General features: G+C 43.5%; 1 protein-coding gene across 2 annotated transcripts in view; it reads right to left on the bottom strand.

Moving 5' to 3' along the window:
- Positions 1-10,630, bottom strand: part of RORA (RAR related orphan receptor A) — a 350,533-nt gene extending 339,903 nt beyond the window's left edge. The window contains exons 1-2 of one of the 2 annotated variants that reach the window (XM_059858140.1): positions 10,498-10,630; positions 9,126-9,370 (exon numbers count right to left, since the gene is read on the bottom strand). In XM_059858140.1, coding sequence (XP_059714123.1) covers positions 9,126-9,297 — 172 coding nt within the window. In that variant the 5' untranslated portion in view covers positions 9,298-9,370; positions 10,498-10,630. The remainder of the gene's footprint in view (positions 1-9,125; positions 9,371-10,497) is intronic. The other variant, XM_059858137.1, reaches the window with a different exon arrangement.
- Between the last annotated feature and the right edge of the window lie 7,454 nt (positions 10,631-18,084).

Below are 18,084 nucleotides of genomic sequence, written 5' to 3'. Positions count from 1 at the left end.
AGGATGCTCAGGATTAAGCACACACATCAGCTGTCACAGATCCAGACTCTGCCAGGAGAGCAGAACATTTCCAATAGTCAAGGGCAGCTTCCGTGCTGCCAACACAGGACTGACCTCATCTGATCTCTGCCAGATTCACACTCATGAAAACAGATCACTTCTTAAAAATACACCTGATTCCAGCAGAAACTTACAACATTAAGAGTGTTGAGTGGAAATGAAATCTCTACAAACAACGCAGTGCTTTGGTTTTTTAAAGACTCTCCAGGTGAAAGGCCTGTCTGGCTATTGATGGATTGGCAGGATTGCTAAGGGACTGAAAGCACACCACCACTGTACATTGCTTCATCCATTATTCCTCCAAACACCAGCCCTGGAAAGAGTTGCTTTTTGCTCTGACTGACTTCCATGTATTATCTCAGAAGCACTCTGACTCCACACAAGATGTCAACAGTTCAGAGGATACTTCATTAGAATTTTTAAAAGGCCTCTCTAACAACCCAGGCAGTGAAGAACCCTTTGCTAACTTCCATAATGACAACACAAATGGCTAACAAAACTCCTCTTGAAGATTACACAAATGAAGCAAGACTCAGAGAGAGGCTTCTGATATGCCCTAGTTTCCTTTGAGATTGATTTCATTTTATTTTATTTTTTAATATACAAAGGATTTAGGAGATACTTTATGCTTACTTCAAGTAAAGAATTAGCAAAAGCTGTACTTTAGCCTGTGTTATCAAATTTCAAGACTTCTTACAAAGAAATAGTTTAAACCTTACCTTTCTGCCCTTAGTTAAAAGATGTAATGCAGCAGAGGCCTCTGACTTACATTTGGTACAGACTTTGGCAAAGTCATCTATTAGTTCATAAAAAGGCATTCTTTCCTACCTCTACATCTGAAGAGAAACTCTGAGGGGAAATCCTCCTTTAAAGTATTCTAGTAATTCCACTACAGGAATAAAATAAACCCCATAATCAGTATTTCACAAGTCTTGGCCTTGGTTTTATCCTTGACTGTATCTAACAGACCTTGCTCCAGCGCCAAAACAGTCAGGCCAAGCTCTATTAACATATAATTTAGGTTTTCCCAATGGTGTCTACAGTTTTGCATATATATTTATTTCAGAAGTGCATGGCATACACTTCTGCATAACTGTGGAAAAAATTCCTCTCTCACAGGTCAGGAGCTGGCAATGCACATCAACAGCACTTGGCTATTTGGTCTGCCTCAGGGGTTTGAATTTTATTTTTCCTTCTGTCTTCTTTCAGCCATATTGTCAAAACTAGCTGCAGAGTTCTGGCCATATATTCCCCATTCTTCACACAAACCACCTCTTTGGACAAGCACACCATTTTAAAAGATATTTATAAGTGTAATAAAACATTTAAAAAAAAAAAAGGAGAGGGGGTTCTCTGTCCAACCTCCTTCTAGGAGTTATAATTTCCATCACCTCTTCTGCCTATTAAATACTTTCAATACATTTCAACAGTTGTAGAACTAAACCACACAGACATATTGTTAATTAATGCTGTAAATACCCCACAGTCTGTATGAAATGAAACATTTAAAAAGAACAGCAGCACCACAGTTTTTCACCCCATGATCACTACACCTGCCTCATTAATCTCCTGCACCCATGTGAAGTAAATACATAGTACAACTACAAAGTAAAAATCAACAAAGCCTGTAAAATGGTTTAATTTGATTCTGCAAGGGTGGTTATCATAATCCAACTCTGCTTTCTCACATTCTGCTGGCAATTTCTCTCAGCTCAGTTTCCACACTAACTTTGTTCTCCATCTCACAATCTATCATGCTGTTATAATGCCAGCTCAAACGCTGTTTGTAACAGCGCAGCAATTTCTCTGAAGTTGCCAGCTTCATAGTGTGCTCCTTTAGAAGTCTGTGGAAATTATTAGATTAAATTACAAATGAAAGACTCTGCAGTTGGTCATTATTACCAGGACATTTATGTACATTCAGTTGATCGGGAATTCTCACTTCTGTTTCTTTGCAGATCTTCTGTTTATACCCTGTTCTGCTAGATGACATGGGAAGTGAAATTGAAGACAACTGGAAAAGAGCTGTATTTTCCCCACAGTCACCAATATCCTCACAAGACAAGGCCTGACACCCACCTCCCCCATTCCCTACTGGCACAGTGTTGAGACATCCCCTAGAACCATTTTTAAAACCTCTGTAAATACGAGCACATTTCACAGACAGCAACTCACTATTTAAGGAATGCACCAGAAAAGAAATTTGCTTTACAAAGCAAGACCTGCAACATCCCAGGCATCCCCCCTGGTTTATAAGATTTCACATAGCAGCATGGAACCAAACAATTAATACATCCAGAAATACCTGAAAACATTGATCATTCTGCAACTGGTGATCACAATAGGGTAAGCAGCAGGATCTTCAATTATCTCACTGCTGGGGGTATCATTTTCAGGAAGGTATTTCAAACCAATTTCTTGACTATACACTGCCACTGCAAATATCTAGTAATTTTCTACAGGAATAGAGCTGTTTGACCCAATTCCAATGCAGATAATTATATTATCTGTATCCAAAATCCCTCAGAGTGTTTCAATCAGGTATCGTATTCTTCACTTTCCATTCTGATCTGCTTAGCATGGCTGAGCACCATTAAACAGCTGTCAGATTCCACAGAAGAAGTGGCTGGATTTCAGTAATAAGCAAAATGGTTCCCAATAGTGTTTAAAACACCTGGGGATCCTTCCAAATGAACAGTGCAATGAGGCTAAACTATAGGATTAAACTGCTGTAAAATAACCCCACAATTTCTTCAGGAAAATACACACCCCAATACACTCAGTCTCTGAAGAGCTCAGTTGTTGCCAAGAATGAAACATACCGAGATGAGACTTCAGATAACGGTATGAGAAATAATTCACTACCTTTACATTCAAGAAATTAGACAATTAACTCCTCCTGACACACAGCCCAAGCTGTTCTCATGTTTCTATCAGCACAGACCATCTACAACAGATATGCTTAAGTGCTAAACTGTGAGTCATTGGACTGAGCTCGCTGTTAGTTCAGTATCACAAAATAAAATACCAGGCTCTTCTTCGTTTCCAGTCCACAGAGGTTTTATAGAAAACATTCAAAGAAGCAAGTGAGCTAACTGACTGTGAATACAGTTACTTAGAACTGAAAAGGTTTCTAATCATCAGACAACAAAGCTGTAGAGGAGCCTCCTATCAGAACAACGGACCAAAAAAAATCCCTAACAACCCTAAAAACGAAGTGTGATCTGTTTCTGACACCAAATGTGCAACAAGGGTCTGGTGACAGCAGGGGACTCAGACTCTGCTCAGCAGGGCCCTCCTCTGCACACCTCTAAGAATCTGTGCAGGTAAGGATGCATGACCTGTCTGCCAGCTATGAGAACAGCTCTGTACAGTACATTTCCAAAAATTATTATTAGGGGTACAAAGACAACCCCAGCAATAGGTGAAATGCAAAATACTTGAAAAAAGAGTCAAAGAAAACAAGACAGCAGAAATCTGCATATGAAGTGTGGATGCTTCCACACATTCAGGAAGTTTTTTCAACACTTTACCCACCAGAACTTCCTCTTCTGCCAAAGCCATGGAAAACTACAGAACCTCCTCAGCAAACTCAGGTCCAGGTGAAAGTGTGAGAGAGAAAAATAATTCAGCCTCTCTTGAGAAGCAGACACTGCTCCCCACTCCAGCATCCCACCCAAAGGCCCTGGGCTGCCAGGCAGGCTCTTGGCAGGATGGACAGACAGCTGAGGGGGTGACAGCTGCCTTGCAGCACGGGAATGGAAAGCCCTGAGTCAAGTGCAGTGGTGCATTTTGACAGCTCCTGTGAACTACCTGGGCCCAGCATTCCCCTTTGCCTGCTGCAGAAACAGCTGTGTGACAGCAGCTGCAGCTGCCACTGCAGCCCCTTTGCTCCCTGAGCAGCAGTGAGAAGCACAGAGCTTGTGAACAGCCCCCAAGCTGCACAGCACCCACACTTCCAGTGCATTTAGATATACTCCAAATTTCAATTTTTTATTTAATTTTTTTCAATCTGTTCCCACAAGTGTCTGTCACTGAACACACGCTCTGAAAATTTTTTTGGTAAAGAATGGATCACCTATTCACAAATTAATTTCAAGAGTGATACAGGCATCACAGTAATTTAAAACGAGGTTGGGTTTTTTCCCCTTTTCACTGGGATAGCTCTCAGATCAAATCCAGCAAAATCGACTGAGTCATTTCAGGTTTTCCCCAACACATATTTTTGTAGCTTAAAAACAAATATCAGAAGGGAGGAAGAAAAAAAAAAAAAGAAAAAAAAGAAGAACCCCCCAAAGCTGAAATTTGCTCTTTCCATTCAGATGCAGTGCTATGCCCAAAACTGAAATTGTCACACAGCCCGTTAATCTCCATTACAAACTATGTTCTTTATTTAGTAAAATTACAGCATTTGGTTGAATGCTAACAGTATTTACATACTGGTTTATGAGCTCCTGAGATGTTTCTCAAGCAAATAAAAGAAGAGAATAGGTTACGGTTTATTGGAATAAGAGAACTGCATTGTTCCTAGGAGAACAACATACTGCTGCTATTATTGCTCCTATGCTACAAACATTTAAAACAATGCTGTACTTTAAAGGATTCAAAGCACATATCATCTACCAAAATAGGACTAAATCAGTGGTGCATGCAGAATAGTCCCCAGTGATTACAAAGGCAACCCAAAGAATTTACAGAAAGCATCCGAATTTACAAAATTCAAAGAGTCCTCCTGAAAACAACTTGGAAAATTTTGTATTGTGGCTAAGCTCTGTAGAATAGTCTAAAACCAGAAATGGATAAAATCTAGGGGGGAAAAAAAAATAAAGAAAGGTATTTCTAAAGAAAATAACACCACAAACCTATTGTTGTCACTATTAATGATGTTACATCCCTACTTGTGGAGCATCACCCAAATTTTAAAAAAAGCACAAAAGCAAAATGCCACAATCCACCAGTAGAGACAGCATCAGGATAAACAGATGACATCCAAAGGGCTCTGGAAAACAGCAAATACACCCAAGAACCTCAACAGCAAGAAAAGAAGAACAGGTACCTAAATAGCTGCAGTTTTCAATTATTAAATATTAAACATCATAATATTAAACATCATAAAAGTATTTGCACATAGCATCATCCAAAGATGTAAGAGTTGTCTTAAATATTTTTCAGCAAGGCATCCTCTCTTGACTTACCTCTGAGACCAAGAGCTCAGTTCCATACAAACTAAGCATTTTCTAGCAGATTTAAAAGCTTTTTATGTACTTTGCTTTTTAATGAGACAGTAGTTCTCTACTGAAATAGAGCTTATTCAATTACAACTATTTCTAGGGGGACTAATAGAATATTAAGCCTAAGACTGCAGCATGGGTAGAACTCCATGGACATCCAAGCCTGCAAAGTGAAATAAATGTCAATAAAAGCCACAGTCCAGGGCCAGAGCTGGTGAGGGAAACATTCCTTCTACCAAGCATGGCAAACCACAAACCCTTGTTGCAGAACACACACACACACACAACTCAGACTGAAATCCAACCTGCTGGTCAGTGACTGGTCTTCAGAAAATTTTAACAACGACTGTCAGCAGTAAAAACATCCCTCTGGGGGAAAAGCAGGCCTTTTAATCCATTTCCTACTTTTTCCAGTATGGTGACAATTCCCTAACAATCAGCTTTAATATCAGACTGCAGGGAATTTTTTGAAGCATGCAAGTATGCATGCATGCCCCCACATAATAAATATATCACATAACAACTCCCCATTTGAAAAGTGGTTTTGGTTACTGAGGATTTACATTTTCAAGTTAAGTATTCTATGCAGCAACAAAACCAGCATAACCTCTGCAAAATAAAAACCAAGTTATGTAAGGATCTGGCAGTACAGACAGGTTTGCATATCAAGCAATAAAGTATTTTGAAGTTATAATATTATAATAACTAAAGCTTCACTGAAGAATTTATTCCACAGCAAACTTTCCCAAATTCTCCATCAACAGTCCTCTCTTTAATTTTGTTTTCCTCATTCCTTATGTACACTGGGTATTATAAACCCTGACGTATCAAAGCAGCTTTGCAGTGTGTGCAGCTATGAAAATTAAGGCTATGAAAGAAATATTTGCAGTGTTTGCCAGCTCAAAAATAAGGCTTTTTACAGTTAGACAGGTGTATAAATGTGTACATATACCTAAATTTCTGTGTATTTGTACCTGTCCTCCACACAGCTCACATGAGAGTCCAGAGCTGCCTGCTTACAACACATGGCAGAACTGGGACCCAAACAAGTAAATTTCTGAACTCAATACATAGCTGAGCATAGGAGCTTAAAAGGTAACAGCTCTAAAAATAATTTCACCTCTACTAGTTACACATTAAGGTCACATTGTTGCCATAAGATATAAAGGACCCTATTAAAAACAAAAAGGCAAGAAATCAAGTGCTATTTCAATAGCTTAAAAGAAGTTTTTAAACCCCAAACCTACAAGTCTACGGGGACCTCTTACACCTAATCCATCCATCAAGTCCTGACTTCAAGGAGGCCAAAATGTTGTCAGTGCCATGTTTTCCTGTGTGGTTCTGTACCTCCAGGTTTTAACTATTAGAAAGGCACAATCAGCTGGTGTGTATTGTATAAGTCAATTTACTTCCAATACACTAATTTATGCAACATTAGCACAGAATGCCAGCTACAATTCCCTTACTGTTTGCACTCTAGGAGTAGACTTGTATTTTCTGCCAACTCCATTACATCATCCGAAAAAACCCAAACACTCTTTTTTTTTTTTTTTTCCCCCCCCAATCTCTGCCACTCTCCTTTTCCTTCTCCCCTCTCCCTTCCCAAACCACAGGGCAATTACTGCCGCGAGCTTTATTTCTCTTTGCAGCCCGCACAGCCCCAGCGCGCAGGGCTCTGGCCATTGTGTTGCCGGGGATGCCTCCCTCCATCACTGACCTTCGCTTTCCCACTCAGACTGTTACATAACGCAGTGCCTGCCTGCGTGCGGCGACTGGGAGCCCGGGCGAGTGGCGGCGTGTGCCTGGCCCCCTGCTCCTTGCCCTTCCCCAGCGAGGCCCGGGGGAGGAGGGACATGTGGGTCAGCAGGTTAGCAGTACCAGAGCCCCAACAATTCGGGACCGCCAAGAAAACACTCTCACCGCCGGAGCCGCCCGGGCTTCCCAGCGCCCCCCCCCCCCCCCCTCCTTTTCGCATCCATACAGAAGCGACAGCCGAGTGTTACATAATTGATGGGATCCCAAAGTTGCCCCCCTCCCCAAAGGCGGCGTAGCCGGCTGCCGGCTCCCTCCCGCCGGCCCCGCACCCCGGCAGCACCATCTGCCCGCGCCGCCGGAGCGCTGGGCCGGAGAGCCGGGAGGGGGGGCGTTGTGTAACACCCGCCAACTACGGCCGGCTCCGCAAACATCCAGAAAACTCCCCGACAAATTAAGGAAATTTTCTCCAGTGTTTCTGATTAACCTCGTTACATAAGGCGCTTGCATTCCAAATCCACTCTCGCAAGCTCTAAATATACCCCGCGCAGCCAAACGCTCCCTGCGCACACGCCCGTGGCCACCCGGCCTCCTCCGGCCGAGCCCGCTCCTCCTCGCCTCGGCATCCGCCGAACGGCGCGCTCCCTGCTCGCAAATCGCCTCTAATTAAATGTTTCGGCGTGTGACATCTCGATGGCTTTTACTGTACGCGGATTCCCTGAGTGGGAAGCTGCCTGGGAAGGGGGGGTGTGGCCAAAAGGGGAAAAATACTGTAAAACACAAGCCAACACATGATCAGCCATATTCCAACCTACAAGCCGAACCCCCTCCGTCCGAGGAGAGACGGTCTCGCCACCGCCGGCGGCCGGGCATCGCTGCCCCAGCCCCGCCGGCGGCCGCCGAGGGGGCTGCGCTCCCACCGGGCACGTACTTTTCTCCGCCCGTCATTTCTTTCAACAGCCGTGTGTATTATTACATAGCGTTATTTAATTCATTTTTACCCATCGCCGAGGGATTTCACCGAGCGAAGCCTCTCTAGCGCGCTCCCCCTCTTGTAGGAGCAACGCTTCATAAATTATTTACAAGTAATTAAAGCCGCAGCCTCCTCCCTCTCGCACGTCTCGGCAAACTCCGGCGGCGTTTGAAGCCGGGCCCCGCTCGGTGGCCGCGGCGGGAGCAGCCCGCCCCGCACGGCCCCGCTCCGCTCCGCCCGGCAGCGCGCAGCTCTCCCGCCGCCGGCGCGGCTCGGGCGCTGCCGCGGCTGACGCCAAACTTCAACCGCCCTGAGCACCTCCAGAGCCGACCCGCACGGCTCCGGGCGCAACCCGAGGCAGAAGGGCTTTGACAGCTGGCGGCAGAAAAGGCGGGCTCGTTTGTTCGCAGCGTTTTATTCGAGGGCCGGCGGAGAGCGGTAAGAGAACCCCCGGGCGCACGGAGAGACCCTCTGCGAAGTTGGGCACCCTCAACAACAGCAGCTACGAGATCATCCGCTCCGCGATGAAATAATTTTTAAGATACACTTAAATGAATTAAGGGAAAACAGCACGCAACAGAGTGAATAAGTCACCCGCAAACCGCAAATCTCCTGTTTAATCACAGATCCCCCATTCACAACAAGCCACAGCACACCAGTTGAGAAACTGTCAAAAGGAGACAGACGAGGGGGAGAAAAAAGGGGGGGAGGAAGGACACTGCAGCTTTAAAAGTTTGTTCCCTTGAATCCCAATACTCCTGCTGTTGCTTTATATATTTATAAAATTATGTAATTTCAGGGGCACAGTACCCATTCGGATACCACAGGCAATAAACGAGAGGGACAGGAAAGCACCAAACACCGCTCAATATTTTCATTGCATTTGTCCCTCCTCCTGCAGCAATTAAAAGAAGCTATAAAAGTTTGCAAGGTTTTGCAGGGGGTACAAGCCCGGCTTGTTTGCGTGCGCGGCTTCAACAAGCACGAGCAATAAACCAGGGGATTAAATTGCTGCATTTCCCCCTTCTCTCTTACCCACCTCTTCCTATTCCCACCCACCCCCCGATCCCACTCCCCCGGCCCCCTCCCCCTTCCCCAAGTCTCCCTACCTCTGCTGCTGCTGCTGCTGGAGTAGCTCTGCCTGCGGACGGGAGCCGGCGCATCGCTTTTCCGGGCCGGCTCCAGGTTCACCGGGGTGTCCCTGGCGCCGGCGGCCGCCTCGGAGACGCTGCTGCCCGGCTCACTGGCGGCTGGATCGGGGGCTGCCGGAGCCGACTCCATGTTTTTCCCAATGTAGATCGCTTGGAGATGGCGAGCTCCTACACTCCCTCTATCTTCTGTTTCCAGCGCAACTCTATGGTAGGAAAGCAGAAGGGAGAGAGCGAGCGTGATCCAGATGGGATGTGAGCTTGCCTGGCTGTGACCACAAGCAGCGCTAGCGAGAGCTGCACACCCCCCCGCCCCCGCACCCCCCGCGCTTCGCCGCCAGCCCCGCGCCCCACGCCCGGCACCGCCGCCCTCCGGCGCGGCCCCGGCCCGGCCGCGGGACCTGCGCCCCCCCAGGCAGCGCCCGGCTCCGGGAGGGGCGGCGGCCGCGGGGTCCCCGCGGCCCCCGAGCGGGGCCGGGGCCGCAGAAGGTGCTGCCATTGCCCAGGGCGGGCGGGGAGCCAGCCCGACCTCCGCCCGGGCCGGCACCGACGGCTCGGCGCGATGGTGGGGCCCGGCCAGCAGGGCCAGCGGGCCCGCGAGGAGGTCCCCTCTGCAGCCCGGTACCAGCGGGAAGAGCTTCCACGCAGGGCTGTCTTCCCTCCCCCATGACTGTTTCAGCTGAAGCCGCATCAGAAGATGCCAGCTGTATTAAGCGTCTCAAGACCCACATGTTTAGCAGCCACGCAGCCGGAGAAGGCAACATTTCAGACAATACCTCTCTCTCAATGAAGTGCGCTTTGACATAGAACAAAAGGTGACTAGCAAGGTGCCAGAAAACCTCCAGATCTGGGCCGACTTCTGCAAGCACCCTTGCGCAGTTCACAGTGTCAGTAATGGTCAATTCCTTGTCCACTGCCTGATGTTAAAATCCAGTAACAGCTGCCACAAACACAGCCTGGAGAAGACATCGCTCCTGTACAACAGAGGCCATGTTTCCTGCAGCCCCGCTGCCTCCTGCACAGAAGGTGCTAAAGCTGCCTGCTTTGACTGCTCTGACTAGCAGCATATCCCGAGTAGACCAGATCATGGTATTTTTACTGAAAGTGGTTCAAGCTTTTTCCAAATGGCACTTGATCATGTGCAAGCAGCTGATATGCTACCTTCTGCCAACCAGGACTGCTGCTGCAGCTCTCAGTACCCGTCTACTGCTGGTGCTGGTACCTGATGAAACTTTTAGGTAAACCCTGGGCCATTCCACATTCTGCAGTATGATCACCAGTACTGCACAGCTCTCTCACAAATGGTTGCTGCTCAAACAGCTGTGAAACGTACCATGAGTCCTACTTGCCCCTAGAGCCTGTCCACAAATTGGATTACATCTTGCACTGCTGATAGTTCTTTTGGTGGAAGGGTAGGATCTTGGGTCAGTTGGTTTGGAAGTCCTGAAGTTCCAATTTCCCGTGTCTGGAAAACAAACACCACAGCAGTTTTCATTATCTGTTGTCTGCTTCCATCTGAGAGGAATGGGCAGCGATTGCAGAAGACAGAGTGATATTAAAAAATTATTCTGTGTTCACTTTCAGAGCATAAATAAATTTGAGATGATCAGAGCTGGGCTTACAGACCTTGCTCACTGAGTAAAACCAGGTCTTCCTCTTTGTGATTAAGTACTGGGTTAGGGCAGGCCTGGGAGCACACAGGGTATGGACACAAAAGGCTACCAGGTTTTTCACTAGCATCAAGTCAAAGGGTCTCAAGCTGGATGGAAACTGTTCCTAGAGAGCAGCCTGAGAAGCAGAGCAAGTGGAAGTGGACAAGGGAAGCACAGGTTGCTCCCCAGGACCCATGTGGAGACTGTGAGCATCCCTGGAACACACACTGGTGCTGGCAAGGGGCACAGGCTGTGGGCATGGTCTCTCCAGAATCTGCAGAGGGCAGCAAGGTGGTCCCTCTCTGATGCAAGTTTGGTGGATTAGAGCTGCAATTTTCTGCAAAGCCTCTCCCTTTACTTTTTGCTAATTGGCAGCCTCCAAACACAAGTAAGAATTATGTGATCTGTGGAAACCAAGCTGCCTGTTAGCCCGAGAGAAAGCTTATCCCTCCCTCCTCAGATGGGGGTTTTAGCAGGCTGACCAGGCAGTGTGTGTTGGGAAACTTGCCCAGCTAATAAAAAAAAGAACTTCATTCCTCAAAGCTGCCAGACCACTGCCTTTCACCAGTGCTGGCAACAATTGGACTACTTGCCACAGTGAGGATTATTCACGTGAGTGTTTTGCAGGACTGGTTGTAGTACTGCAGCTACTTCATATTATCAGAGTGGGGTTTTTCTCCTTTTAAAGGCTCCTGATATTTTGCACACCTGCCTTTGTTACACAATTGTCATTTAGTGCAGCTTTCCCCCCATTTTCTAAATCGAAAAAATTTTTCAATTTACTTAGAAGAGAAAGGAGAAGGAAACACTGAAGGCTACAATAGGACAACACAGTAGAGCTTTTTTTTTTTTTCAAAGTAAATTGTGAGGGAGGGGAAATCACAGGAGTAAGCCCAAATGCTTAGAACATCTGAATTAATGGAGAAGAAAAATTAATTTTATGTTGTTTCACATCTCTCTCATAAATCACCAGCAATTAGAACCAGCTAAAGCAGGACAAATTCATAGCACGTTTGTAGAGGCCACAATCTAGGAGCACCTACACAAGGAAAAAGACAAAGCTGCTTTGCTCTAGCAAAAAGAGAGGCTGCCCACAAACTCATAGCACCATGAGCAAAGGAAACAGGCAACAGTTCACTTGAGATTTATATAATGAATGAAAACCATCCTGACTTTTGTCCAAAGCTCCCTCTCCGTGAACCTGTTCTGCTAAGACATTTCCTGGGCATAGAAAAGGCCTTCCTCATTCTTCAGTCTATTTCTAGCTTCCAATCCCTACCAAGACGGTTCATTAACTTTGATCACTAAGCTTGTTTCAACAAGTGAGATGGCATTAGCAGCAAAGACAGGTATGTTGAGAAACTTGAGGATAAATGTTTAGTTAGATGAAAGAGGGCTTTAGAAATTGCTGCAGATATTACCTGCAATAGATCCCACCAGAAGTATCAGTAATGGAACAAAAAGAGACAAGTATCACCAAACATCTCCTCCTGACTTAGCTATTTTCATGTAGATACAATTATTAATAATTTTAAAAATTCTGATTTAAAAAGTGACATAAATCTTACATGATTCTGGAGTAGAGGAGGTGTAAACATCATCTGGACACTTTTTCAGTGGCAGAGAAGTGGCAGAAGAGCTGTAATGCATGCAGCCACCAGACACACAGAAAGCAGTTCTTGGGCAGGACAGGCAGGAGGCAGAGAGCACACAAATGTGTGCAACAAAACCTCAGCTCCCACAGGAACAGCACCCCAGCATTCTGTTCACTGACCATCGATGCAAGCCTGCTTTGAACCTGAGTCACTAAGGCTCTTCTACACACACAACCAATCCAGCTGTTCAAATACCTCCCTCCAAAAAGAATGCCAAAGCACTCTCCAGACCCAGGAGTTACACGAAGCCCTGGAGTATCTCAAGTTGGAAGAGACCCATAAGGATCACTGAGTCCAACTCCCTGCTCCTCACAGGACAGGGCCAACACTAAATCCTGTGACTAAGAGCATCCTCCAGACTCTTAAACAACAGCCCACGTGCTGGGGCCTGGCCTACCCCTGGCCACAGCACACACATGTCAAAAGGGGCTGCCCAGCCTTCCTAGGGAGCTTTGGCAGCTCCAGTCTAGCATTGTACAGAACACATTGGTGCAGAGAGCAATAACCAGGAGGGCAAAGCTTGAATTACAAGGCAGAGTTACAGCTGTTCCTCCTCTACAACAAGTTGCTAAGAGTAAGGCGCTTTTCTTTCCATTGGACATATTGCTGTGGTTTTGATGTCTTTGCAGGAAAAAATAAAGAAATAATAGATTGAAGACATTCAGAAGAGCAAGTAGGACACCAAGCAGGTCCTCGGTACAGTTCTGATGTCATCATGCTTATAAACCAATATTCAAAGAAGAATTTTAAATATATACATCTATTCTTTGCAACTGTGTTTTGTAGCATATCTTTTAATGGTTCACAAAACTTTAGTTAATTAAATTTTACATTAGGACAAGAAACTGCTTCCACTGGAAACACATACAGCAACCTCCTCAAAATTATGCAACCCATTAAGCTTCAGCAAAAACAGGCAGACTGGTAAGCTACAGGTATGGAACCTGAATATTTGGCAGTAATTAAATTAAACACTACCTGAACAGCATTTTCTCATATCCTAGATGAAAACAAAATAAAAAATAATAGGAAAGAAATAAGACAACTGTGCTGGAGGCACTTAGACTGGATGCAGCTTCAGTGGACCCTTTCCCACAACCTTTATCTCAAGCAAAGTGGAAAGCTCATCAAACAGTTGCTGGAATTTGCACTCACAGACATAATTTTGTTTGTTTTAAAGACTGAAGAGCATTTGTTAACCAGCTAGCACAGCACAGATTCAGTGGAATCTCCTTCTTCCTGTTGTAAACTCATCGTGTAAACTATGAGCTGCTTTTCATTGTTTGTTAAGCCTCCATTTCCACTCTCCCCTCTGCCATTTGGATTCATTGCTTATTGGATTTTCTGTTTCTGAAAGCAAGTGGAGAAGCACACAACATACAAAGTAAAGAATCCTTTGTGCTTATCTGTAGAGCACAATGCCCACAATCAGCATCTCCTGATAGAGAGTAGCACAGGTCAGTTTTTAAAAATGGAAGATTTCTGTGAGTGAATTAAGGTAAAAGGCCCAAAGATATCAACCTTTCTCAGCAAGCTGGTTTTGCTGCTGTTTTCTTGCAGATAGTTTAAAAATTATTGAATATTTTCTTTAGCCAGATGAAGACTTTTCTTGCTTTCCATACACTTGCAGACAACGTCTTCCTCCCACAAAGGTAAGCTAATTGAATTAGAGGAGCAACTCATCCTGCCCATGTTCTCTGGAGAGTTGAAGGGAAACAGGCAAGAGAAAAACCTGATCCAGAGATACATTTTTGTTCTCAAGAAAATGGAAGATATTTTTTAGTGAAGATCAGTAAATGAGATGCCATTTCTGAAACCTTGGATCACTTCAGTCCAAAGTGGGTGTGGTTGATTTCTAATTAGCTCTTGCTTCAGCACTACCTTCTTCACTGTGGTTTTACTCAGGAGCTGTTTCCTCAAATACCACATTTATTACAGAATTCATCCATAATATCAGACTGAAAACTCACACTTGTGGAAAAAGACATACCTCTCTAAAAGTAATGATAAGTTAAAAGCAGGTTAAAGCAAGGAGAAAAAAATAGCTTGTCCTTGATAAAAAAAATATTCCTGTTGTCTAGATGATAATTTTGTACACACCTTGATACATCTCTGTCATTCTGCCAATGAATTTCCACCAGTAACCTCACCATTTCCAAGAGCACACCTTCCAAAAGGTGGGGAAGTCGTGGTGCAAACTTTCTGCCCCTTCCCAGTCCACCCCAACCCAGCCATCCCACCAACATTCTGGAAGGAGTGCAAAGCTCTCCCTGGTTTCCCACTGCAACAGCAAGGAGCTGTACCTGTATCCATTCTGATTTGCCTTTTTTCTCCCCAGGTCACAGAACTTGATCTTCTAGCTTAGAAACACAAAAATTACCTTCATTGTACATCTAACAAAAAAATTACACAGCCCATCAGTATAGTCAAGCAGGCCAAATACACAGCAGAGACATTACAGCTTAGATGAGCATTCCAATTGAATTAGGCCAAAAATTCAGAAGAGAAAGTAGTAATTTAATTTTAAATAGTCAGGTTTTACATAATTTGAAGCCTCATTTGATTTATTTAAACACTGTATCTAGTAAAATATTTTTATTTCAAGGAAAATGGAAAGCTGTCTACTGCATGCAAAGGTCAACTTGTATTAAAGAAAACATTCTGCTGCCTGCTTTAACTCTTTGAGAGCTTCAAGCTCCACAATAGAACACTTTGTGTCTTTTATAACAGTTATTAGGTCCAAAATTTTATATATTTTATACAGCTTAGAAAGATTAATATGAAGCTTCAAGTATTATGCTGAAAAAAGAATCATTGGAAGAGGAATTTCATAGTGAAAATATTCCAGTGTGTTAGTGGAACACAGGTATAGTAAGAAGAGATCTGTTTTTCTCTGTTTGGAGGTGAGAGGGAACAGGGCAGAACTATTTTGCTTTCTCAAGTGACAGTTCTAATGCTGTAAAAACAAATTTGATTGTTGCTAGAGTTGTCTTCGTGTTCTATAAAGCACTGAAACCCAAAATAAGCCTTGCAATTTTTTCAGCGATTGTTCATCTGATGAAAAATAAATACCTTATAACCAAACAAAACATTTAGTTAGACTTGAAATTAGAAGATGTGTTTTGTGCCTTGGTTTTTTAACATGCTCATAAATGTGATGTTGAAACACGTTTCAAAGTGAAACAATATTTTCTGTAAAAAAAACAAAACAAAACCAACAAAACCCAAAACAAATTCCTGAAACACACTTAAAAAGGAACATCAAGGCCTTGTGTATTTTCCAATTTCTTCTTCTTCAATTGAATAAATCGATCAGAAATTAGAGTTCATTAAATTGATCCAGCCATGGATTTTTCTAGCTGAAAAAGTCACTCCACTGGGGCACAGCTCTGGAGAGCTCTGGGGTTCCTTTGTGCAGTGAACATGGGGATTCTCACACACGATCAAGTACACAAGTGCACACAGGCTGCTCAGGAATAGCCACAAGAGAGACTCTCAGTGTCTGAAACGAGGAGCCTCAACCATCCTCAAATCAAATTTCAGCCTAAGTAAGCCTAGCAATGAAAAATCCCAGCTCTCTATTTCTGCATCTCTCCAGGCCTGTGAATGCAGCCCTGACTGAGACTGCTAATGCATCTCTCCTCTTTCCCTTTCTGAATGATTCATCATTTTTCTTTAAAAGAAAGCCATTCTCTAAAAGCAAAAACGGGCTATGTAAAATATCCTCACAGATGTATTTGCACACACTATAGGCTCTCATTTAGGAAAAAATTGCCTTACAGGTTTCATGTAAAAATAGAAAGCTCTTTCCTACACAAAGTTTGTTTTAGTAGTTGAGGTTTGAATCTTGTGACTGGGAGACTTCATGATAACCCACACAGTTATTTTGAAGTTTAAAGCAAAAGTAAAACCTGCTGTACTCTATAGATTCTTAGAGTACTCTTCCATTCCAGCTTGTCACTTAGAGTAAATTTTTTGTTACATTTCTTTCTCTCTTTACTACCTTCCATAATATGTAGGATTCTTTCTTAATTCCTCATTGCAATCCCTGTTGCTATTGCAGAGATTCAACAACCATTTGAATATGACATAAAGCAGAAACTCAGGCAAAACTACCGAAGATTAAAAAAAAAAGAAAAACTAAAGTTATGAAAGTAAAATCCTAGGTGGTGAATAATTAACATGAAAATCAGCTTGCTTACAGAAAATATATATTTTTTAAATATTTTATATATTTTAATATTTTCTCTATTTTATTTTTTTCCCCACATGCTTCATGGCAAAGTTACCCTATGGATATAGTAACAAAGTCCACAGGACTTTTCCCAGATTCTTTCTGCAGTTTCCACCATGTTTCATCCCTGCAGGCCTGCCACTACTCACCCAAAGGAATGAACACAGATTTCACAGGGTGCTTGTTATCACCTTAGCATGATGGCCATCATTTGGCTCCAACTCAAGGAGAGAAGGAAAGAATTAAATATTTACAGCACGAGCTTTACACTAGTACAATTTTTCTTTAAGTTTTCTATAACCTTTATAAAGCACTGATATTTTCCTGGTGCATGTACCAGTGAACACTACTGCTGCCTCCCCTCCACTGAGGCTCACAGCTTCACAAGTTCTTTATTGTGATTTTCAATTACCGTGAGGAACCAAGGGATCAGAGAACGACTTTCAAAGGAACAACAAGTGGTTCACTTTAAAGTTCATTCCTAATGTTTGTGGCTTTTCATAAATCAATACAAGCTGGCAAGAACAACACAGCAGCTCTACTTTAGAATTTCTGATTGTCTGAATGTAAAACTGTACTACTAACAAGTGCTCTCTTTAAACTATCTTTCTTTCCCTAATGCTGTGAAATTTGTCTGAGAAATTGCTTGAAATCAATTGGTTTAGACTTAGAGAGCCAAAAGATTTCTATTTCTCACAAAAAACAAAAGCCAACCTGAAATACTTCACATCCAGTTTTCCACTGGGAATTTTAAGCTTTCCCTGCTTTCTAGCCACACCTCAAAAAATGCCAAAATCTAACAAAATCAGAGAAAGAGGTTTGATGAATAAGGAACAATTAGCAGGGCTTTTAATACTAGTACTTTATGCCCCTCTGTATCAAGCAGATCCATGATTATCCAAAGTGAGTTGTATTAGCTATTCTATCATCTCAGGTTCACAAATCCAGGAGAGCAATTTCTTACTTCAGATTAAAAACCCCTTAATACTTTTCCACCTCAAAATCTTCCAGCTACATGATGGGATCTTGTGTCCTTTCATCTGGCATGCTGGGCCCCTGTCTGGCCAACTCTGGGCTTATGTTCCAACAGCCCAAAAAATCAAAATTTAGGAATGTCCTTTGCATGGGTGCAAAAGAGTAGAAGCTTCATGTGATATAAAGTTTACATTCCTTCTAATCTCATCTCATAACTCTATTCCATGGGGATATCTTTATCAAGGAATAGATTCTTGGCTTAGGATGCTGAAATTAAAAATTCCTTACTAATTAATTTTTAGTTGGCACAAATCAGAGTCTTTTTAAGTTCAGTAAGAACTGTAAGTCTATTCCTTGTTTAACCACTTATAATTAAAGACAAATAAATAGCTCAGCTCTGTTTT

The sequence above is a fragment of the Haemorhous mexicanus genome, chromosome 13, assembly GCF_027477595.1.
Source record: "Haemorhous mexicanus isolate bHaeMex1 chromosome 13, bHaeMex1.pri, whole genome shotgun sequence".
NCBI lineage: Eukaryota > Metazoa > Chordata > Aves > Passeriformes > Fringillidae > Haemorhous > Haemorhous mexicanus.
This window is presented reverse-complemented; position numbering and strand designations above follow the sequence as displayed.